Source organism: Thermobia domestica, chromosome 6 (assembly GCF_964235325.1).
Source record: "Thermobia domestica chromosome 6, izTheDome1.hap1.1, whole genome shotgun sequence".
Classification (NCBI taxonomy): domain Eukaryota; kingdom Metazoa; phylum Arthropoda; class Insecta; order Zygentoma; family Lepismatidae; genus Thermobia; species Thermobia domestica.
Window position 1 is genome coordinate 161,275,467 of NC_137459.1, and position 25,839 is coordinate 161,301,305.

At 37.4% G+C, this 25,839-nt stretch overlaps 1 protein-coding gene across 3 annotated transcripts in view; it reads right to left on the bottom strand.

Moving 5' to 3' along the window:
• LOC145688293 (exportin-T-like) overlaps positions 1-24,198 on the bottom strand; it is a 104,378-nt gene extending 80,180 nt beyond the window's left edge. For 2 of the 3 annotated variants that reach the window (XM_081762296.1, XM_081762294.1), the window contains exons 1-4: positions 23,693-24,198; positions 9,591-9,663; positions 3,247-3,453; positions 163-336 (exon numbers count right to left, since the gene is read on the bottom strand). In XM_081762296.1, the coding sequence (XP_081618422.1) occupies positions 163-336; positions 3,247-3,453; positions 9,591-9,650 (441 nt within the window). In that variant the 5' untranslated portion in view covers positions 9,651-9,663; positions 23,693-24,198. Of the gene's footprint in view, positions 1-162; positions 337-3,246; positions 3,454-9,590; positions 9,664-16,251; positions 16,423-23,692 lie in introns of all 3 variants that reach the window. The other variant, XM_081762295.1, reaches the window with a different exon arrangement.
• Between the last annotated feature and the right edge of the window lie 1,641 nt (positions 24,199-25,839).

Below are 25,839 nucleotides of genomic sequence, written 5' to 3' on the forward strand. Positions count from 1 at the left end.
TAACATCTGGGCTGTTTACTCAATATTTTCATTTTGGCACGTAGCACGGATTTTATATTTAGTCTATGTATATATATATGAACAAACTGCTTTTAAAGATTGCACATACACAGAAAAATAACGAAAGTCTCTAATTTTTATTTTACTAAAATGAATATATACCTCACTATCGATTGCCAACAAAATGCTGAGATAGTACTCTACTGCTTCTTCTCCTTGATACAGGTATTTTAGAATATCAGAAAAAAATGATGGCCATCTAGATGGATAATCACGAACGAACGTAAGGGCGTACACCTGGGCAAGTTTGTTTTTCTGGTAATTTTTTAAAGGTATCTAGAGACAAAAAATAATAAAGTAGTTAGAAACATATGAATCATTGACGAGAAATCTCCAGATTTAATAAGACATTGTTAAAATAAACAAATAGCTTACTAACGGCACAGATTTCCTAAGATAGAACACAGTAATATTATTACAAAGCAAAGTATTATAATTCTCGAAATATTCTGGTCACCCACCTTTGTCATAATCACCTGTACTTGTATACAATGATGTCACGTATTTATTACAAGAGGAAGTATTAAAATTAGTATACTAAGGTTCTTCACTGAATTATTCTAAAAGTAGTCAAGTTACCTTGAACATTATTATTACTGAAAAATAAACCCATTGGAAGTTTCTCCTGCACACATATTTTTCGATGTATCTTCTCACTACCTAAACATCCGGATTATCGTTGTCCATTCTTAATTCGCAGCTTGAATACCTGTTTTAATCATGCTTCATCGTCGATCGAAAGCTGATATGACTGAAGTTATTTCTTGTACGTTCTCTAAGCATACGAGTACTTGATTTCTGTAACTACCCTTGCCTCTCTTCATTCAGTTACAAGTACTGAAAAGGATTACCTTCAATTTGAACACATTTATTGATCCACGCTTCAAATGACTGAAAAGAGTATGTCTGCTGTAATTCGGACGCAAGCATTTTTTTTTTTTTTTTTTTTAACGAGTTATTGACCCTTGTTGATATACTCTAATCAAGGCCAAAATTCTTCCATAAATTTGAATACACTGAATCCTTGTTGATATTAATGTCACCAGGGATTTTTCTGATGGTCAAACTATCTTCAACTGGCACTTCCTCCACGACTTATACATTGTGAATTATCGAAAAAAGGGTCGATCTTCATACTGATGTGTGGCCATCTTTCATCAGGTTGTACCACTTTTTCATTTCAGTAACCCTAACGGAACCATCACCGAACACACTTTGTATCCGATTGTGTATCGCCAAGATTCAGACAAAACTTGACCCATGTTTCTTCAATATACGTTCAGTTTTCCCAGTCAAAAATATATGTCGCAGCTTATGCAGGAAACTATTTCATACAGCGCCTAATCACGAAGCGACAGATGCCATCTGCAAGCATAGCAAAAGTTACCTCTACAGTAGGTTCCCTCCATCTACGTGCACACTGTTACCAACTTAGCATCATTACTTTCCGAGGAATAAAAGTCACATCAGATAAGTTTTGGACAGGTTATTCTTATGTTTTCTTTCTACTTGTGTTCCTCAATATCTACTGAAGCTTAACGGAAGTTTGTATAATATATTCCTTGACTGTTCTATAATAATTAAGAGTGCGGATTTCCGCATATTTCCACATCATTTTTCTGATATATCTATACGCTTAGCTTTATAGTGCATGTCATTGTACATTTTGATGAATAGAGCATATTGAAGACGTTACTGCATACAGGTGCATACTTGCGGAAAGTAACTTATTGCATGGTTACCTGACTGGACAATTTCTGATTTAAAAAGTAATGTTAAACCTTCTGGAAATGACTGGGAAACCCAAAAAATAAAAATAAATTCTTATCGTTCTTGTCGATTTAAACATCTGTGAGAAATTTCTAAAGACAAAATAATAATAATAATAATAATAATAATAATAATAATAAAATAAATAAACCGGCGCGAACTGGGATCTAACCAGGGACCCCACGCACCACAGGTGAACGCTCTATCATTGATCCAGCGTCCCCCCTCCCCCCCCTGCTGAATAAGGATACCGAAGAAAAAAACGCTCGAGGAATTCCAATCTTAGGCAATTGACTAAAGGACATTCCAACTTGTCTACAAATGGAAAGATTGTGTTATGTGAACTATAGCACAGAGGAATGCATTATTTGTATCTTATTTAATATTTGCTTTTTTAAAAGTAATAAAAAAAACATTTTATCTTCCAATGAAATCATTTCAAATCCAAGATGGTGGCCGTCTGCGTGACATATTCTCAATAGTGTCTCCATGGACCTAATGCGTATTGCTCATCTCACATTCACTGATACTACACCCACGTGGATATTGAAAAGTGTGGTAAGGGACTTTTGATACACCCTGTATATACTTGATCCAGTATTAGTTGTTAATCGCCATCGAAACTGATCCTGCCACTCTTCCTTCTACATGAAGAGGCGGAAGGCGACTTCTATTGTTTTCAATAAAAGAGCCTTCTTTTCATCCGCATTATGTCTAGGAACGGCTCTAGACCTCGTGGAGATAAGTGGTGCGAAGGTGTTCCGAGATACCTCACAAAGGTGGCTGGGCAGTACGCATTTCCATACCAATATTGATTGTCTGCATACTCAAATTAATAGACAAAGGACAATGACGAATTAGCAATTTTATATTAAAAAATATGAAATTCCATTTACTTGTGACCCTCTGACACACACGCACATGATACGATGGCTTATGCAAATGCGCAACAGTATTATATTCTGTACGTCTGACCCATTCCGTGTTATCCCTTTTGTTTTAGGTACGTAAGGCAATTAGGTGCCCTATATGCAGGTAACTCTGTTCACTGCATAGGAATAGTTTCGTGTCAGTGGCGTCCAAGCATTGTGGTCAGGGCATAGGCGTGAATAGCACAATAGAGGCTACTATATTTTGTTAGGAACATATACATGTCAATATAGTCTATGTACTAAACCTAACTGTTCGAAGACAAGGGGAAAACACCTATTTTTATTCGTTTCTCATGTATTTTTGTTTCAGAGATCTAGCGCAATTAGGGTATGACCTGAATATACTTAAAAGTACCTCTCGAAAACTCTTAATTTTGGCTTAAATTTACTCTGTATCATCGTCCTTATATGTGAAATGACCCCTGGTAATGGAAAGTTTAAAATGTAGTATAGAAAACTAAACAAATTTATGTATTACTCTTACCTGTCTCACGGGCCAGCTTATTAAGAACTGTTTTATAAATATCTGTTCTGTCTCTGGAGCAGCCAAATATTTTTCTTTGATGTAGTATTCTAAAACTTGTATGCTTAAAAACCGTGTAAGATCGTCCAAATTCGTATTTTCAATATTAGAAGCTGCAATTTTGTGTCCCTGTGGGTTATTTTTTAGGGACTCAAGGTAACTGACAGCCTAGAAATAATAATAATAAACAATCAATAATTAGTCATCTAAAGAAAAAAATATGCACCACTACCATCTTTTATCAAGTACCCAAAAAAAGTTCAGTTCGATTTGCACGTATCTTCTACATCTTTAGTTTCAAGGTAAAAAGAAGGTAAATATGTTATTTATCTACTTAAAGAAGCAACAAAAAACATATTCATATAAAACGTGACTTCCCTTGTCCCTCCGAGTTTGCTACTTTACTTAAATATATCATTCCTCTATTGGGAACTCTTCAGCATCGTTTTTATTACTGCATCACCAGATCCTTAGTTTCACGGGTAGATGGAAGGAAAGAAAGAAAAGACGAGATAGAAAATAAAAAAGAGAAATGGCCGCTTCCTTCCTCTCCAATCCCGGAATTAAAAAAACGAAAAACAAATTTCTTCTTTTCTCGGTCAGGACGGGAGAGAAGTAGGAAGAAAATCATTACATCTATTACTGTAGTTTTTGTTTTCTTTTACAGAACAATTAGTACAGAACATTACGTAGACTGAATTTCGGTTTTTGATTATCTTTAATGATTGTATCTGTACTTACAGGTCAATTCGCTGCTTTTTGTAAAAAACTATTAAAATTAAGGATTAGGGATTAGGACTATTTAGGTGGGATTACACGAATGTTTTTAATTTATTAATCTGTTCGATTATTGACTTGAATCGTTTCCAATTCACACAACTCCACCGTTAACAACAATAACAGTCTTATCAAGAAACCTAAATAGGATCTAGACACCTGTTTTCAGAGGGTTATTTACACCACTTCAAGAGTTGTATTTGGCCACATGAACCGCACTTCGAGTTGGATTGTCACTTGAAGATTATTTCGAACTCAACACCTGATACAAACAAAAAGAGTAGAACGTTAGCTTGCTAGAAGAAATCTCACTGACATAGCCGACGTAACCACCTATCCAACGTCGACGATGCTTGCGAAGTATTAAAACTGGCAGCGAAATTAGGATTTACGAACAGTCAAAAAGTGAATTAAGAAACAACCATATTAGACCAATGAATTAAAGACATATGTGGGGAAAAAAAATCTTTCAGTTTTACGTTGCATGCATATGCCGGCGGCTAGGTTAAAGAAGACGGTGATAATGAGTAATGAATGAAATGGTAGAATCAAGAAAGTGGTAGGAAACGGAAGAACCCCGAGAAAACACACGTACACGGTGTTTGTCTATCACAAAGCTCACTTGGCGCGAGCTGGGATCGAATCAAGGACCCCATGAACCAGAGTTGAACGCTCTACCACTGAGCCACCGTGGCTCCAAAGACATTTGTGGAATTCCACCTAAATATTCACTTAAAAAAAAGTTAATTTAGTGCAAATAGGAAAATCACTAAATGTAATCAAAAACCGAAATTAAGTCTACGGAATAATCTATACTAATTGTTCTGGAAAAGAAAACAAAAGCTTCAGTTAGAGATGTAAAGGTAAGGATCCGGTGATGCACTAATAAAAATTGTGCTGAAGACATTCTCAGAGAGGAACGAAATATTCAATTAAAGTAACAAATAAGGAGGTAGAAAGCATGTCCGTTAATACGCACTTTTCTTAATGTGTTACTTGTTTCGTCTTGTAGCCTGCTACTTATGGTGGCTACAGTTAAACGTGGACATCAAAGAGAGAGCAGATAAAACACAGGTTATTCCTGTATGCTTTACAAGTTTAAACTGGGAATAAACTAATGAAACAGGAAGAAAAATATTTCGGACAGTCGGTAGAGATGAGGAAAATGAGTAGACAGCACAACGGTGGTTTAATAAATTCCTCATAGCAGATCATGTCGCGATCTACGATGTCATCGCAGAAAATTTGCCGCGCCTGTGCAGAAAAATTGCCAAAGGAAAAAAAATAGCCAACAGAAAAGTATAAAAACATGCCTGTTATGTGTAGATGTCATAAATGCACGGACGACTCGCTTAACTTTTTCAAACTTCTTTGAATTTGTGAGTATATTCCCACTTCAGTTTTTGATAGATATAGATCAGGATAGATTATTTTTTGAATACAAGATTTTCATTAATCTATTCAGGACTTGGGAACCAGCTCAAGATTTTTCTTTTTTGAAATGAAGACTCTCTTTAAAATTGCAGTAACAGATTCCCGAGATAAATACTCTGTTACAGTAAAGCTAATAACGTTTTGTTTGAGTATACCATTGTCTAAGGCCATATGTGAAAGATGGGGTTCAGTGGTTACTAATGAGATGGAGAAAAGACCAGCAGAAAACGATGGTCTTAGTGATGATAATGGAACAACAGACCACCTTACATACTTTATCCTAAATGGACCCCATCAGGATGGATATATATATATAATCCTTAAAGATGCTCTCATCACAAAATACGGTGTATTGTATCATAAATATTTTAAATCTGCTTCTTTTAGCAAAATTCTTTCAAAAAATGTGACTTCACAGGTTGTAATTCGAACTAGGGATACAGCTGAAAACTGTTTACCACGCTTCACGTAACGTTGTAATAAAAACATAATAGTATCATCTTGATTATTTTGGAATTCCTGCAGAAAATTTTTGACTCACAAAAGCTCGTCGCAGAAACACGAAGAAAGTTCTGCCATCAGGAATAAATTTAAGAACGCCGGTGAATTCTTCCAGAACCAAGTAGCAGCCATAAATTTATTTAAAAATCATAAAAACGAAATAAAATTCCTAATTATAACAACCATAACTGCATCCTTTAGAGTAAAACAGACGGATAAGAAATGCAAGTAAATGTGGGAGGAAACGACGGATCATTCAAGGAAAATAACAAGCAGTATGTTGTGTACAGTCCGCAGCAAAAAACCTGCAACATGAGCATGTAAGTTTTTTTAGCTACGCCTAACAGCGCAGGGAATCAACAAAACGTCTAAGTGGGCACGAATCACGCCAGGAGAAACTTTGGCGTTCTCCCTTGCAACACTTATATTGGAGCAAAAGACTTCGTCATTTCACAATAAACTTACATGCTCATGTTGCAGGTTTTTTGCTGCGGACTGTAGCACGAGCTCATATGGCCCGAGGTGGGGACACGGACTTCTCGCACCGAAGGTGGAGTGCTTGAACCTTCAGCAGTTATGAGCAAAAGCAGTATTTCTCTAATCCCAGGCTTTCCAATGCTAAGAAAAGAAAGAACGACGAAAAAATATAGGTTTCGTGAAGCTGTGAAAAAGGAACATTTCAATTATCCAATAGGTAGAAATTTAAAAAAATCACATGGAAATTACACTAATTGTTATATGAACATACATTCTACTCTAAATATGACTAAATGGGTAATTATCTCGTTGCAAAATTTTATACGAGTGTCTAAGTGTTTTCGTACGTAGCTCACCAGTACTAAGCAACGACCATAAGGAAAGTGTAAAAAGAATCTGCATCATAAAATCGGTGTTTGTAAGTATACGTCTCCAAGTAATAAATTAAATGTAAAATAAAATCTAAAATGTAAACATTTTGCAGCTGGCGTTTTTAAGGTAAGATTTGACCATGTGTAACATATTCAACAATTATTTGCCTACTGTTAGTGCAAAAAGTATTGATACACCTAAATACATTGTAAGTCTTTAAAATCACTACTCCATAAAACTTTTTAATGAATATGACGAAACTAGTTTATTTATTTATTTATTTTTCTTGATCCATTTTGAAGGAGTATGAATACTTTTTGCGCTAACTCTATATTGTTCGGTGTAGTTATCTTTAGACAATATGCAGGAAAGAACGAAACATAGAAGAGTCTCCATTCAACCACCCTATTGTGGAAACGAAAGGCCCTCAAACCACTCCCACCTTATTTCCTTATGTTATTTTCACAAGTGGAAGTAGCAATGCCCACACAAATATAGGAGGTTTCGTTAAAATATAGGAGTTTATAGGAAGAGACGCAAATATATATATATATATATATATAAAATAGGAAATATAGAAGTATTGGACAGCCTGTAATCCTGACATATTTACTGATAAATTAAAAGAGAAAAGAAACGAAATGAAGTTTTACCCGAAATTGAAGGTATTTTCTCGGATATATCTCACAAATACCAGCTATAAATAAATAAATAATAAAAAGGTACACACACTTTGAACTGTCACGGAAAATTTATTTTCCAACCTAAAGGGCTAAATTTCTGGAAAAGGAAGGCTACAGTCCAATTCGAAATAGAACTGTACTTTTTAGTAAAACAATGTTCCAAATGATAGTGAAAGTACATGTCAAAATGGTGGCCTTCAGCATCGATACATTTGTGAGTACGAGGCACGACTGCTTCCGTACTTTGCACCAACGTGTTCAATGGAATATATGCGCACACTGCTTGAATCTCATATTAAAGCGTGTAGCGTGGCGGTGGCGTCGTTTACTACGGTAAACAACATCTTGTTGGTAATAAAACCTGTCATTATCGTACATTGCACAAATGGCAGGGAAAACGAAATCAGCAAGCATTGTTCGGTACTTTTCTCCATTTACAATACCGTCAAAACGGAAAAGTTTAATGAGTCCCTTAGGAGATAAAGCACACCACACATTTACACCAGAGAAATTTGCAGCCTTTTCAACAGTAATATGGAGATTATCTTCAGTCCAATAAACATAATTTTACCTATTAACAGTACCATTAAATTTGAATTATGCTTCATCCGACCAACAATGCTACACACAGATCCTAATTCACATGTAACCATCTCCTGAAGCCATTCACAAACCTATATTCTGCAACCTGGCGACGTCGTAACTTAGCTGTTGTATCAGCCTTGGAATTTACACACGAAACTAATTACTCTTCTTCAGTATCCGTAATACACTACTAGCACTTACACAGTTCTCACGTGACCCTTGCCTTGAACATTTCTGTGGTGAACGCTGATATGGTTCCATCATCGCAACTGAGAATTCAGCGCTTGAAGCCATGTGAAGTCGCTCTGATTGATGTTTCTGTACATCACACCTGTTCCATGAACCTTGAATTTGTCTCGCAGACATGTAATTGTTACCTCAGGAGGTGGATCAGTCCTGTACTCACGTCTCCACTGTCTCTGAACTGCAGCAATATTCGCATATTCGCAAACTTCCAGTACCACTTAATAACCTAATTGCGCTCTTGAAAAGTTAAATGTCCGTCCGCCATGTCCATGTTACTCTCTTGCCATTGAGTTGCGCAGCTACACAAGCGATTTTGCTGCCACCTGTCACGAAACATAACATTACTTTTTCCCAGAAATTTAACCTTGTAGATTGAAAAGTAAATTTTCTACGATTGTTCAAAGTGTATACACTCGGTACCGTATATTGTGGCCAAAACCAAAGAATTTGTAGTTTGAAAGGCCCTGATGTCGTACATCAAAGCTCTTGCCAGTAAGAAGACAAAACGAGGAATGTCTATTTTTGCGAAGTTAAAAACACAACTGCACTTGAGAGATATATGTAAAAGACTGTGAACATTACACAAGCTACGATTATGTACAGAGTCGGAATAAAAACAGTCTGAAAGCTGTAGAACTACCGAAGAGCCATATCTGAAAATCGGTATAAAGACCCGAAAAGACTGTCGTCGTCGTCTTCGCTATCCGTCAATTAGTTTACAACTGCAGTCTCTTCCTTTCCGTCCTTCTTATGAAAGAAAATGATTATGTTCTTCGTGCTTTTCCCCAGTCGTGCGTCCGTTTTTGCACTGGCAACAGAAACTAAACTCTGTTGTAGTCACAATCGTAAAACATATAAATAAAAACCTCACTAATGTCTCAATTCAATGCATCATATCTCATAAATGTATTCAGTCAATATCAAAAATCAGCGAGCCTCCACAATCCAAGAAAGTATCTGGCAATTCCGATCTCCAATCTGACAAAGTACTGTACATAACTGAAAGAATCTCTGTAGAAAACGTGAAATATTCACAGTAGTTTCATGTGTTTCACACAAGACTAAACTTTACGTCAAAAACTATTTTGTTGCCCAAAAATATCCTATGAAACGGTATTAATTTCTTCATGGCTCCACTAGGAACAGGCATGCAAACTTTTTTTTTTTTTTCACTGTATATTTCTGACCTTACCGTATCATCATATTTACAGTTTTAATCTCAGAACTCACCGCTTGATGTGCTGTACTATCACCCTGAGCACTTAAATCTTTAACAAAATCTGGATCCATTGCAGAAAATTAACTGTAAAGAAAAAATATATTGAAAATTAATATTCGATTTGCCACAAGATTCTTTCAACATCGAACGTGATACATATAAAGTGCCTCGGCTAAAATTAATTGGAGCATCTCAAAAACGAAAGATGCTATTGATGTACTGTTTACACAGGATTAAGGGACAAGACTGATTATCATACTTCGCTTACAATTTGCTGATCCAAAATAAGGGGAATGGTGTTTCCAACTTTTTTTTTTTTAATTTTACTTTTTTTCAAAATAAGACAATACACAGACGTAAATAGCAAGATTAAACAGAAACACTGGAGCAATACTGGTTTTCTAGGTGTGTTCCCACTGCATATGATTCAGGAGGTATCACGATTCAGGTTTAAATACTAAAGCATCGTCTGTGGCACAGTAATACGATGCAAAGATGACCACTGTAAGGGAATTGTGAGTACGATCACAACACCTTAACAGCAGGAACACCTTTGCATATGTTGTAAATACGGTCCTCTTTCAGCCATATGTCAAATGCACATTATATTTCTTCTTCATTTACCGCATAAAATAATACCATTTCAGCGTTAGAATTGCTCATAGTCGCTAGAACAATCCTATGCAACTTACCGATTGATATCACATTACAAGGATTCGAGGCTTCAATATTGTAGTAACTAAAACCACATCTTTATTTTATGAATTATATCATCTCATTATTCAGAATACTATCGAAATTCTTATTCTAATAGTAATTAATATTTAAATATATATTTTTTTGAGATAAGTGGAGCTTATTAATATTTTGACGCAGTATCATACTGACAGCAATTAATGGATATTAAATCATTTCTACCTACTGTCTCCAACATTTGACCACGTAAACGGCTTGTGGCACCTTTAGCTATACTTCGTTAATCTGATAGCGATCAAGTCAACTCACAGTTGACCACCCAACACACAGTTTTCAATGAAAACAATTAAGAAAAAATAAAAATCGAATACAATAGTATGCATATAATAAACCAACTAGCATGCAAAGTATTTAATTTGTACAGAGTGATCAAAGAAGTCAAGCAGCTCATGGTGCTACGAAAGAAGTTGAAAATGGCCACCAACGTGTAATGCACCGACTTCTGATATTCCCATAAAAAAAAAAAAAAAAAAAAAAAAAAAAACTGAAGGCGGAGACCGGGCTGGTTACAGTGGCTTGGAAATTATGCGCCCTGATAATGCAAATTTCAAATATTCCATGGTCACATGAGCTGTATGAGATTTGTAGTGTCGTGTTGAAAGCATGTTCTTCCATTTATTTCCTCATCAGTTATCATCATCATAGGTATTCTGCCTTTATTGGCAGGCCGCAGCCAAGAAGCTTCCATGCTCCACGGTCTTCCGCTAACCTCTTCGTCTTCGCGTATGATCTTTCTGTTTTTATATCATCCATTAATTGTAGTCTCCTTCGCCCCCTCCCTCTCTTTCCCGCCACCATACCCTCTAGAACGTCCCTTATGATACAATCTCTTCTTAGGCAATGTCCCAACCAGTTTCTCTTCCTCTTCCTAATAATATCTAAAAGTTTTCTTTTCTCACCCATCATTTCTAACACACTTTCATTCGTTTTCTTCTCGGCCCAACTAATTCTCTCCATTCTTCAGCACACTCACATTCCGAAGGCTTCCAGTCGATTTTCATCACTTTTACGTAATGTTCACGTTTCCACCCCATACAATACAACACTCCACAGGAAGCATTTTATGAGTCTTTTTCTCAACTCTTTATTCAAGGTCCCACAGAACAGACTTTTCTTCTTCCTAAAGGCTTCTTTCGCCATTCCTATCCTTGCTTTTATTTCACGTTCGCACTTCATGTCATTACTAAGAATACTACATAGATATCGAAAACTGTTCACGTGTTCTATTTTCTCCCCCCACTTTTGTATTTGACACAGACTCCTTCATTCCAATCACCATAGCTTTTGTCTTTCTAACATTTATTTTCATCCCATATTCTTCAAAGCCCTTTCTCATTTTTCTAACATTTTATTGATTTTCTTTTCAGATTCTGCAACAAGCACCATATCGTCTGCAAATCTTATGCATCTAATAATTCTACCTCCTACCGAAATGCCATCATCATCATATAGGCACTTTTTCACTATCTCTTCTAGATAGACATTAAATAGTGTTGGCGAGAGGCAGCATCCTTGTCGAACTCCCCTTCCAATTGAACTCTCTTCCGTCAGTTCTTCCCCTATCCTAACACTTACTTGTTAGTTCATGTATAAGTTTCTTATGAGTCTTTATCTTCCCATTCCAACCCTATCTGCGTTAGAACTCCCAAAAATAATTCCCAATTCACGCGGTCAAAAGCCTTTTCTAGATCAATAAATATAACATATACCTCTTTCCCTTTTTCTATAAATCTTTCACCGATCGCTCTTAATAATCCAATTGCATCTCTTGTGCCCTTGCCTCTTCTGAACCCGAACTGCCCCTCCTCAACTTCTTTATTTGTTCTTTCATATAGTCTTCTGTTCAGTATTCGGAGCAAAATTTTAGCTGCATGAGATATGAGACTAATAGTTCTATAATCCTCACATCTCTTTGGGTTCGATTTCTTAGCCATCGGTATCAGGATCATTTTCAGAAAGGCCATTCTCCTGTTTCATACATTTCATTGCATAGTCGGAACAATTCTTTCTTTCCCTTGTCTCCTATATTTTTAATGAATTCGATTGGTATGTTATCTATTCCGGTTGCCTTTCCATTCCTAATCTCGAATAAAGCCTTTTCAAACTCATCCCGAAGAATACTAAATCCTTTATCATCCTCGCCTACTTCATTTTCTACTTCAACATTTAGGCTACACGGTCTATCCCTACTCTCATATAAGTCTTCAACGTATTCTTTCCACCTTCCTATGACCTCATTTCTCTCGCTGACTACCTTCCCATTCTTATTTTCTATTGCCATCATAATACTCCCTTGTTTCCTCCGAAATTCCATAGATTTCACCTCCCTGTACATTTCCTCATATTTCCCAACTCTTTCTAATTCTTCTATGTCCTCGCATTTTCGTTTGTAAAACTCCTCTCTCGCTCTGTCTGTTTCTCTTCGTAATTCATTTAACTTTCTGTACATCCTTCTGCCCTCTTCTGTATCAACCTGTTTCCACATCTTCCTCTCCCCCATTTTCTGCAACATCTGCTCTGTAACCCATGGTTTCTTAGCAGTTTTGTGTTTGCGGTAACCTACTGCTTCTTCTGCAGCCTGCTGTAAGCAACGTTTAATATGTTCCCACCGTGCGTTACTACCTGCGCCTATTCTGTCCTCATTTGAACATTTTTCTTCGAATTTTTCAACGAAAAGATTTCTTATTTCCTCGTTTTTAAACTTTTCAGTATTCAACACTTTGTTACCTACTTTTCTTCTGCCTACATTTTTCAGTTGAATATCTACTTCGGCCAGCACAAGATTATGATCAGAGAAAATATCAGCCCCGGGAAGGGTCTTCGCGTTCTTTAAGCTATTCCGATACCTGTCCTGAATCATAACATAGTCTATCTGATATCTTCCGCCGTCTATTGGTGATTTCCATGTATATTTTCTTCCCTTGTGCTGATTGAACCAAGTGTTCCCAATTACTAGTGAATTCTGTCTACAGAAATTCACCAGTCTCTCTCCCTTTTCATTTCTTTCGCCTAAACCATATTTGCCTGCGATACTACCTTCCTGTTTTTTTCCCCACAACTGCATTGAAATCTCCCATTAGAATTATGCATGTACCCTTCTTCTCCCTATCTATAATTTCTTCTATTTTCTCATAATTTTCCTCTACTTCTTCAGTTGCATGCGAAGTCGTCGGTGCATATGTCTGTATCACCACTAGATCCTTCGTTTTCCCTTTAAGTCGTAACATCATAATTCTATCATCAATAAATTCTAACTTCACTACCTTCTCCTTTAAGCGCTTTCCAGGAATTATTCCTACGCCATTATGACCGCCCTTTTCATTACATGAGTAAAACATTCTATATCCTTCGCTGTTCAATACCCCATTACCTTCCCATCCAACTTCACAAACGCCTACCAAATTGAAATTATTTTGTTTCATTTCTTCTTTAAGATTTTCTAATTTTCCTCCCTGTAACATAGTACGTACGTTCCATGTCTCTATCCTAAACCTTTTGCTCTTCCTTGTCTTTTTTTCTCTGCCTGTCTTCCCCCCCATTATTACTTTCTCGTCCAATAGCCCTTCCCAAGCATCTCACTCCCAGAGATCCGAATGGGGGTATATTTTACCTCCGGAACTACATTTTGACCTGCGAAAGACCATTGTTCATATGTTCTCTTTTTGCTGCCAGCAAACTAGGGAAAACAGAGTGGTGGTTTCCCGTTGCCTTCCACCCCGCAGTATCCCAGTCGTAAAAGTCACTCTGACCACGCCTGGGACTAATGTCCAAGTTGCCGTACCAATCACTATGATTTCCGCCAACTTGGCTACTGGAGAACTGCTGCCTTCTCCCAGAACACTCTTCGTCTGGCAACTCCATTTAGACCAATTCGGTAGGGCTGGCCCTTCTGGTAGTGAACTACCACCGACACAGCTCTAAATTTCACTGTAGCACGCAATCCTCCCCACCCGACACATAAGTGTCTTCGTATTTCCAAAGAACCCATTATATGTATTGTAAAATTTTTGGATCAAAAGATTCAACATATTTCAATAAAAAAAAAAAAAAAAAAAAAAAAAAAAAAAAACTGTCTTGGACGTCTTATATGTAGAGAACTACATACAGTGTAGCCAAACCCAGCGACACGTATATTTTATATCGGCCAACAAGCGCATTGACAGGATCAAACAGGGGCACAAAAATGGGGTCAAAATCGAACTATGTGAAATACAGCGAAAACGAGGAGAGATATCGGAAAAGCTAAAATGTACGAAACACTACCCATATTCGAAGCAAGGCAATAAGGCAGAAAACACCCATGAGAAGAAAGCAGAACATCCGGAAATGGACCAATCACGTTTACAACACTATCAAAATGTGTCACGGAAATGAGGGAAAAGGGTGGTAAGGAGCAGAAAGAAAGAACAAACGAAAACAGAAAACACGTGCCCCTGCCTTAGGTGCATATGCCGCCCGCATGCGCGAAAGAGACAGGCACAAAGATGGCAGAACACGCAAGAAGGATGCAAACGCCGCTCGTACAGACAGCCAGCGAGACAGCACCACGCAGCGGGCCGCATACATCGTGTAATGGGACCAACTATGAGATGGATGTTCGAAATAATGTGTGCAGGCAGTAGTAACACAAATCAAAAATGTTACTATTACTGTTATGTTGTACGCGTATTTCCGTAGTTAAGTAATGTTGATACTTATGCGTGTCACTGATATTGCTGTAGCTGTTTATCTTACGTATGTGGAGCAGCTGCTATTACATTCTATTGTGCTATGAATTCTTGTTCCCATTACGCGATATATGCAACCCACTGCGCAGCACTATCTTGCCGGCTGCCCACACGAAGAGCGCTCGCACTCCTCTTGCGCGTCCCCCCATATTCGTGCATTGAGATGAATTGCGTCCCTTCCGCATACAGGCAACATGTGCACCCAAAGCAAAAACACGTATCTTCCGCTTTCGCTCCCTCCCTTCTCCCACATCAAAAAATTGCGTGAATAGATAAAAATAACATTTACTATTCATCGTCGTGTAGAAGAACAGAATAAAAACTCTCTATCGAGGAATGACACACCAAACGCCGATCTCTCGGGCACGAAGGAGAGACTCATGTGGCACATGCGGATTTTCAATCGACCACAAACGCAAATTTTACTAAGCCTCTTCTGACCAATACCAGTCGTCCAACTTTACCCTATCAGGCGTTACATGCTCCATGAACTACTAACAATACTAAGCACGTTTGAGGGAATCATCTGGCACAACTTTGATTTTGTACAGAAACTTATGTAACGAAATTCTCTCAGCAGTATGTGCTGGACCGTAAGACAGTTCTGACTAGACAACCTGTGGAAGGATTTATGCGTACTATTCTTCATTATTGCACTCATATCCTTCGAGAACAGCCGGTCTGCCACTTGAAGGTGCATCTGAAACGCTCAAAGTTTTCTTGAATATATCATATAGACATTTTAATGGTTGATAAGCGGAGATGCGTTATCGGGATGTGCCTGTGCATAGCGTGCCTTGGTGGTGTAGTAATTGGAATTCTGTATGTACTTTCCTCCAGTGTGCACACCATGCTGCTGTAGTTCTGTACTACAAATATCTTGCCTCAATTACACCACCTGTCACTTGCAACATAGGAAAGGAAAAAACAGATTAAATATTTATGCCATGGGTTGCGTGACTGTTATCACTCTGTATATATAAACACCATGTGCGTGGGTTTCCTCGGGGTTCTCCCGTTTCTTCCCACTTTCTTCATTCCACTATTTATTTCTCATAATCACAGTCTCCTTTAGCCTAGCCGGCATAAGCGTGGGATGTAAAACTCAAAAATTTCATATATATATATAAAGACGTCAATTCTTTTCATTAATATTAAAAATGCTTCTTTAAAAGGAAAAATCTCTTACCTCAAATTATTATACGAAGAAGTAATTCATCAAAAAATTGTTTAAACTTCTGAATATTAGACAATCCTTGCTTTATATTACAATACTATATAAGTGGGGTCTATTAGCTGCATAAGTCATCCAGAAAGTTCGCTTAATTTACCATTCAAGATCATCCAACGTATCTTAGATCTTAAAACGAAAGAAGAAACTACACTTAGTTATTGCAAGATTAAACATCATTATAAAGATAAAATCAAACACTGCTCAAACACGTACAGATACAAACGAACAATGCTATGACGAACTAAACGAGTTACTTAGTACGAATTCTAATTGGGAATCCACTTGAAATAGAAAAAGTGAATTATCTGCAAATTGGAAATAATCTACAGTTTGTTTCGACTAGGGAACTTTCACTCAATTTGTTTCAAAATCGTGAAATCCATTCGAATAAAAATGACAGAGCAAGCAATTCTACACTTAGGTAACACAGTCACGTGCCTCTTTAGCATTATAAGTACAGAAACTGTAATAACTGCATTCACAGTATCATTTATATATAAATATTGGATCTGCCTCAGAATGTGTAGTAATATTAAATTACGGAACAGTATCAATAATTTAATATTAATGACCTTCTATCTTCTTCAGCGGTTAACCGAAACTTTAACTGATAATCGAACTCACATCTCACGAACTAACTTAAAGTTCTTCAAATTATACCGGTATCGTTCAGACATGTACAGTGGTTACCACCATTCGAAGTTCCTTATAAGTAGTCATCCAGACTACTAAGTGCACAAAAAGTAACACTTTCGATAAACTAAAATGTCTATAACAACTTACGAAGAATGAAAAAGTGGCTTGACTGTACCGGGATCTCCGGCATACCGTGCCGATGCGTTAACCACTACGCTATCCAGTCCGCTTCCCAGAACAGCCAAACTCTCTCACTCCTGCAGTCGGTGCTCTCTACTCAGACCACATGGCTTGTACCACAGCCTAAGCTGCTACACGCATCTACAGAGGATTGTGATGTGTAAAATAAATCGGTTGTTTCCTCCTTTCATTAATATATATATATATATATATATATATATATATATGAAATCACAACCGTTAAGGGTGTTCTCAATATATGGACACTGGATTGTCTAAGTGATCAAAAATTCTCTGCACTGGTTCCGAAATGAAAATATCTCCAGATCTTTTAAACCTTTGCAAGCAGCAGAAGCACCAAAACCAACATCTATATCCTGAGCCATTTTGATATTGGACGGATTTCTCAAGTCAATGGTAGTGAGCTTTCTGGCGTTGTTTATTCCATTCAAGACATTTTTGCGAATGACTGGTTGCAATACTGTACAATTTCCTGTACATGAATGGCAGAAGTGAATCATTAGACTGAAATATGGCAAGAGAAGGTTCCAATTCAAGTGCAACTGACTGAAGAAACTCAAGCTTCGCAACTAGAAGCTGATCCCGCAGAAATTGTTGTACCTTTTCGAAGTTCTTAGTTTAAGGAGGTTTTTCTTTTTGGACACCACTCACATACTTCCTAAGAGGTGTGACCATTTCTAAGGTTCATTTAATGACTTTTTCGAGTTTTCCAGCCACCTGACAGCACAAAACTTTAAAGGAAATCTTAAGTAACCAGAAAGGTGTGTGTAATCTGCTCGTCTGGAAGGATAACCATCGAAATAGAACGAAGAAACTCATGAAGTGACCACCCAATCTTGTATGAACAGTTTTGTAGGCACCATGTACAATATACAAAGAACATGTTCAAACGACAAATATGTCTGGCTGGTCTGGATCATATGCTTCAATTTTGAGGCGTTCCTTCAAACCACGCAAACATTTATGTTCATATTTGGACCGTCCATTGCAAATTCTTGACCTACCGTGTCATTCTCTTGACTTTTCTTGACATTCTTGACCTAGAGTTTGATTTCTTGACTATTCCTTGACTTTCTTGACCTGTAGACACCCTGTCACAGTAACGCCATGACCTGATGCAAGTAACGCGAAAACACAAAAGTACTCGGTAAATACGGATAAAAATTCTCTGTTGAAACACCACAAAATCATACTATGTAAAGGTGTGGCCAGCGGGATGCAGGGGGTACATTTGCATCCCCTTAGTCAATAAGAAATGCTAATCATAATATTTTGAAATTAACCGAGAAAAATCTGTTTGTTTTGGCATTGATTTCTTGTAATTTGGAAGTGACACCCACAAGCTACTTATCGACAGCTTAAAAGAATAACCATACCACACATGCACTGAAATTACTGACGAGTGGCGACGTTTCCATTGTTAAGGACAAGCATATAGCCTCTATTTCCTCCTTTTCTGTCAGCTTACACCCTCTGGAATTATTCTTTTAGTGAGAGTGTGTCAGTCAGTGTGAAGCCACCTAGAAGTGCGGTTACGGCAAATTAATACTATATGTATTTTTCTTCAGCAGTAGTAGTAGTAAACAAAACTAGATAAGACATTATTTCGAAGAAGGAATGTTTATAAACCTTCTCTGTAATGTAATTTTCATTACTGAATTATTTATTTCGTTCTCTGAAATTGCAAACTTAATAACTTACGCCGTTCATGAAAATAACAGTTTATTTTGCAATGCAATAAATTTATGAAATTAAGAGAACATTTGTGAAGTTCTTGCATACGATAAGAGGTCTGTAGCCTAGTAGAGCGCTGGACTCAGATCTGCTTTATCCGCGTAGTACCGGGTTCGATTCCCGGCTGTACCACCCAACATTTCGGAGTGCACCCAGTGTCATGAGGCAAATTGGAAAGTCATGTAGAGGGCAACCTGCCAGTAAGCCTTCCAGGCATGCCTCGTTAGCGACTATGAAGTAGTGAGATACTGACCAAGTCCATTTAGGAGGATTTCTAGGATTTTAGATTTCTGGGCTCTCGGCATCTACGGCCATTTAGTCCGTCACGTTTGAGGGATGACGTCCCTCGGTGAGCACACTATCCGGGGAAATGGAAGGAAGAAAGGATAGGGGAAGGAAGGAAGCGGCCTGGGACCTATAAGTTACGTACCACCCCGGCATTTGCCTGGTGTGAATGAGGAAAACCTCATTCAGGGTGGCTGGCTTGAAAAAGCGTTTTACACCTTTTCGACCGAGTGTCCCCACCGGGAATCGAACCCGGTGACCAAGTGCGTATCTCCAACTCGTGGTTGCACATGGTTTTGGCAGGTCCTGGTGGGTGTTACAAAATCATAGGAAGCTGAGGGCCCGCTTCAGTTCGGCAGTATCTTTACTTATTTATTTATTTTTAGGCCGCCATATTGAACGCTTGAAAATATTGAAAAAATGGCCGGAACAAAAGTTGTTGAGCTTATTACGTCGATTAAAAAACACACTATTTTTTTTCTCTAGGACCAAAATTAGATTTATGACGGGTTTTAAATGTGGATCTGTACCTATTTTCACAAAATAGTTCTGCTCCTCTGCTAATATAGCGTTATGCACAGGTGCGCAGACTGCTACAAAATTTGTGGAAGGGGACCAGGGGACGAAAAATTAGATTAAACATGCTTCTGAATATTAATCAAAGTACTGCAAATAAAAAAAGTAACAAAAAATTGATAATTTAAAACAAACCAATTATCACATTTCAAGTTAAATCCAGTATGATGTGCACATAATACAAACATTTTAAACTATTGCGAACATTGTCCCTTCCTCAGTGACTTCTGTTGAACTGCTAAACTTATGGTCTGACGAAAGTTTTTTACATTTTGAAAAATCCTGTAAGTCAAATAAAATAGAAGTAAATAAAAAGTTTTACATTCTTCTTGTGCGGATTGTTTTACCCTCCTGATATTTTGATCACCTTTCTTGATATGGGCTTCATCTGAGGAAGTTATTGCTTATCCAGGTAAGTGCATCTTCTCTTTAAATTGGTCATAAAATCACCGTTACTTGATTTCATAGCAACTGTTTTTACGTTGAGCCCAACCAAAAATCACAAAATTCTATACATATAGTGCACTTTTGTAATGCTTTAGTCATTTCATGATCTACCCTATATAATCGATACTGGTCTAATTAATCGGAAGCACAGAAGCATCGATCACGATGGCAATTACACATAAACCTAACCTAAACACACACATGAAACACAAAATCTTCATTCTACTGTGGCTTTACAAGACTGAGGGAACATACGCCAAACCAGACATAGCAGTCATTCGGTAACTGATGTACTGCAAGAAGCTATCCAAATTCTCAATAATTAGAGGCACTGTAACACTTTCTAAAGACCCACATTCAGAGCTCTTTACCGTGCAGATTTCAGTTGAGTTGAGAAAACTGGCTAAACCAGCGTACCTCTATTCATGATCATTTCTTTGAAAAGAAATTCTAGATTCTTATGTAATTTGATGCAAGTAACTTATTGGTGCAGGTCTTTTTATCTTTGGAGTCATCGCATTAAGATCAACTTTCGCAGTATAGCTTGAGTAGTGATTAAGCTGAACTCCAAATTTAGGGTTAACTTTACAGAGTAGGAGTTAAGTGTCAGAGACTGGGGCCAGAAATATGAAAAATACGTCAAATTTACTGGAAAGAGGAAGTGAAGTGGTAATTTTTCATGAAAATCGTGTTAACAAGAGAAGTGTAATGTAGTATTTTCAAGTGTAAGAACTTGTGGTTGTTGACACTATTTTCAGTGGAGACATAAGCTGACGTCAGACATTATGCCATAATGAGGATATTAATTCCTTGCATTCTACGATGGTCGCATGTGACGGATGTGATATTTCGTTTGGAGTGTTATAGCAACCTAAGTTGGTACAGAAAAAGCGTTCTCTACTTTATGTGGAGCAGCATGGATGATTGAAATTGACCAGAAAGTGTGGCAAATGGTGGAACGCACTGAAAATAAAGAAGTTAAAAAACAGGTACATTTTCATATGTGAAAATCGAGTCGATGGTGTGAAATGTTACTGGCAAAAGTTTGAAGTAATATTTACTTTTTTTTCGAGAATACAACGGTCCTGACAGAGAAGGTAATAACCTAGTGTTTTTTTTGCGACACCCTCTTTTACGCACATACCCACCATCGCTGATGCGCCTGCTTCCTATGGACGCACCCCTTGCTAAGCTCAGGTGCCTCTGCCCTGACGCGATTAGATAACATTGCTTTCTAGTAGCCAGCTAACACACGTAAGTTTGTTTTTATGGCATATTTCCGGACGAAATACACGCAAAACGGTGAAGTCCCCTAAAGTGAATGTGAACCACAGAATTCTTAAGAAACGTCTTCTAAGATTTCCATATAAATGTCCCCCCCCCCAAAAAAAAAAATCACGTTTCTCAGGCTGAATACTGGACCTACTCTACGGCACGAATATCGCTGAAACAAAGTAATCTTCATTTGTGCACTTACGCACCTTCGCTAATGCGCCTCTTAGTACGGACGCAACCCAAACGGTCCCTCCTGCTCTGCAAAATTGTCCAAATCTTAATGCAATGGGATTATTATTATTTTACAAAATTTGATGTCAGTCTCAATATAATTCTTATACGGAACTTCATTTTTTAATCCTACTGAAAGTGGAAAACTGAGAAAGTGTTGTCGGGTTAACATTACAATGTCCGCTCCAGTTGGTATACTCACTCATACACGAGAAATTACACTCTATTAATTTTGTGAAAATGGATCGAAACTTCCCTAACCTTAAGCCAATCCCGTTCCTACCTCTAGCTCACTCATCCCTATATTACTCTACCATACCGTATTAAAGTGGCACTACGTATCGATGTGCAGCTGGAGCGTGTACTGTAAAGCTTACCCCAAAATTGTAATTGATAGTTTCAACAACATCTTCATGTAGTAAACCTCCAGAAACAGGAACACAGATAAGCCCGGTTTGACCGAACGAACATACTTAACCCTTTATTATTGACGTGAGGTCCCATGGACACCGAACACATTTTATTTTTTCTTCCTCTACTAGACAATTGACCTTGAATACATGCCACTCTTAGTACCTTTCTCGCTCGCAGTTAGCTAAAAGTACCTGTAGAGTTCGGATATCCAAGGGTCACAGTTACGTTCCCTTACAGTTAGTGCAGTCCGTGGGACCACACGTCACCAACTGTATTACTATTTTGTTCGAGGGCATGTTCATATTCAATACATTTTGAAAACTTTTTATTCATTTTTTCTGGTACAACATGGTTTACAAACTTTGCCCATCTTCTGTGAATGTGTATGGTTCTGGTAAGCAAGGGTCTAGAACACAGTTCCCCTTTCAATTTAACTGTAATAAAGGCAGAAAACAACGTGCCCTGCGGGGCTCTAACCCGCCTTTACTCGCTCACGCTCGCTCGGCAATATTATGTGAATTAAATATTAAACTTTGCTGCAGAAAGGAACAAACATAGCTACTAACCTATATGGGGGGACCTGTGTTCTAGAACCTTCCCGTTCTGGCAACACATGATTTCTTCTAATGTGAACGATTTACAGAAAAATTTTAACTACATGTGTGATAATGTTTCAGAAAGTGAAAGTGATGCAGAGAGAAGTAAGGTAGGGCACACCTTCGCAAGTTTGGAAAAACTAATACACATTTCAAAAATTTTACGAATCTGTAAATGTCTTGCCTTCATTGACAGTAATTCTGAGGAGTTCCTTTACTATAACTTGGATATTAGTGTCAATGTAGCCATATATAAAGCTATGCTTTTTACATTAGAAAACACACCAGACCGATCATATCTATGGTATGGTATGTCCTGTAACTATAATGTATAATTTAAACAAGTATGTCTTTAAAAAGTAATTGTGTTTCTTTCTATATTAAATAATGGGTCCCACGGACCTTAGTTGAGGGTTAATATATTTTAAGGGCAGTTATAATGTAAGGATCCACAGATTGTAAAACGTACGAAAAAAATAAGGAAGTCTTTAATTTGTCAATTTCATGTCGAGAACAGAAACCAACGAACCCCTGCGGGCCTTCTAACCCGTTCCTACTACTACTACTTCTACTATGAATCCGTATAGTAAAACTGCACGGTATTTTATATAGTAAAATACAAACACTGTATTTTAGATATCGATTTACTATCAATACCACTACGGTTCTTATACAGCACAAACTTAGAATATAGCAATAAACCAACCTTGCACTTATTGGAAAACTATTGCAATAATTTTTCAGTATTTATAGATGTTAATTGTTGTTTCTCTTCTCTCTCATTTAAATTACGTTCACGTAACATACATTGGAATAATAAACATATACTTCCAAAATCCAACAGTTCTCGGTATGTTTGTATCATCCACATTACTCACACATCCTATATAGGCCTATACGTGCATTAATGATTTACTACTTATAGGACATTCTTTGCTGGAAATTCAGTCAACGTTATAATATTCGAAGACTTAAGTAGCTTTAAAATAATTCACCCTTACCTCATTTAATCAATTGGAGAGTAGCTAATGTTCCAAACATCTGCTACGCAATCACGTGGAACTCGATCGGTTAATGCAATGTGCACTACACTTTTAAAATGTTTGTGAATACAAGTACTTTAACACACATTATAATTTCGTTTATGTGCTTAGCACTACTGGTTATGTCAAATGAATAACATGCACATAATTCAAATAGATCCTCGACTCCCACACAACCACTTCCCATCGTAGTCGGCCATAACGTGCCGTTTGGCAGATGTGTTGTACATGTTTCACAACTGGAATTGTACCACACTGATCGTGTTTGCGTGATTTGAAAAAGAAAATATTGACATAAAATAAATAATGAAATAACTACACACAATAAAGTAGTTAAAAGCTATACCAACACATTTTTATAAATAATAAACACAATTATTCTTTCGTCAACATGCTAAAGAAAACAATGTACGTTCATAAAAGTAAACATGAATAACACACTTTCATCAGTTTCCACCATAATATTGCAATCAGGGTTGCCAACAGAAAGTTACATTTAGTACTAGATCAGAGATTCGAAAATCATTAAACTGTAATTTTTGAATATATCAATCTTTTGACTTGCGGAGATGTCAAAAAATCATCGAACATTAAGGGTATCGTATACCAAAAAAGTGGAAAGCACTGCCACGGAGTAAAAAGGCTATAGAAATTTTAACTTTTTTTTAAAAAATGAAATCTTTCAGTTTAACGTCCCATGATTATGCCCTTGAGGGAAGCGGAAGTTAAAGCAAATAAATGATAATGGAATAATTAGTGTAATGAAAATGTGGGAGTAAACAAAAGTACTTCGAGAAGCGCGTGGACACTATGTATCCATCACAAACACACTTATCCGGAGATCGAACTACCCTAACAGCACAAGTACATAGCAGGCATATGCCTGTCATGTTCCTCAGGTACATGGGAAGTGCACAGTATGTGTCTTATGTACCTATGAGAGAACAATCACATGGATCGCAAGTTATAGTCACAGTCTATGTCCACCCCTAGGCACATGCCTGACATGTAACTGCGGAATGTGCCTAGTATGTTCTAGGTATGTTCCCCATGCCGTAAGCGTCAATGAACCACAAAATTACTCCCCCGAAATATGTTAAATCGCCTATATGTGTAATGTGTTTACATTAAGGTGAGTCTAAAAAACACTTTAAACAAGTGAAAAAGTGTACCCCAGGGTAGGGTGTGCACGAACCACCAACCTCTGGATTACTAGCCCTGTGCTCTTCCGATTTGGCCACGGAGGCAATGAAGAGAATATCGCTTGTAGAGATATAAATTGTTGAGGTATTTTAAATTTGACTAATCAGAGTGCTCCCTTAACCACGTATAATCGACGATGACCGTTTGGATCAGATAAAATCTGCTCGCCATGTAATTTTATAACAAAATGGCGAGTGTCTATTTACTTTATTTCATGGTTCTTCCATATTCATTTTCATATTATCGGCGACAGTTGCCTTCTAATAAAGTTGATGCGTTTGCTGCTTCTAGTACACAATCGCTTAGAAAAAGAAGCAACAAATGCATCAAATGTAGGAGATGAATTTAGAACACCTAAATGTAGCATGCTGATAGGGTGCTGATAGGTATCTGATATATGTCCTAAGTGACGACATAAAAACAAATGAATGTTAGAGTGCGAAACTGAGCTAGGTATATAAATGCTATATTTGTGGTACATAGTTGCAAATATCAATTAGGTGTAACAAGTACCTAAAACAATCCGTAGCTGAAGTATATACTTAGCACATGAATATCATATGTACTAAGTGTCGGGTACCTAAAAAGTAGCTGGGGCACTAAATGGCACATGCCTAGCACATCTTTTGCTGTTAGGGTAGGGACCCCACGCAAATAATCTCTCTACCACTGAGCCACCGTACCCCTTTAAGACTTTGTATTCTATGATAATCCTTATGAGTGTTACTATCTTGCCCAAGTTATAATATAGGAGATACAATCATTTACACCTTGCACTAGTTTGAAAATAGACAATATTCGCCACGTATTAACACGTAGACTGCCAGAACGAAATCGGGTAAGGTGAATTGTGGAGCCAATTTTATTGGAGGAAAAAATGTATCAAAATGATCAAACAATTT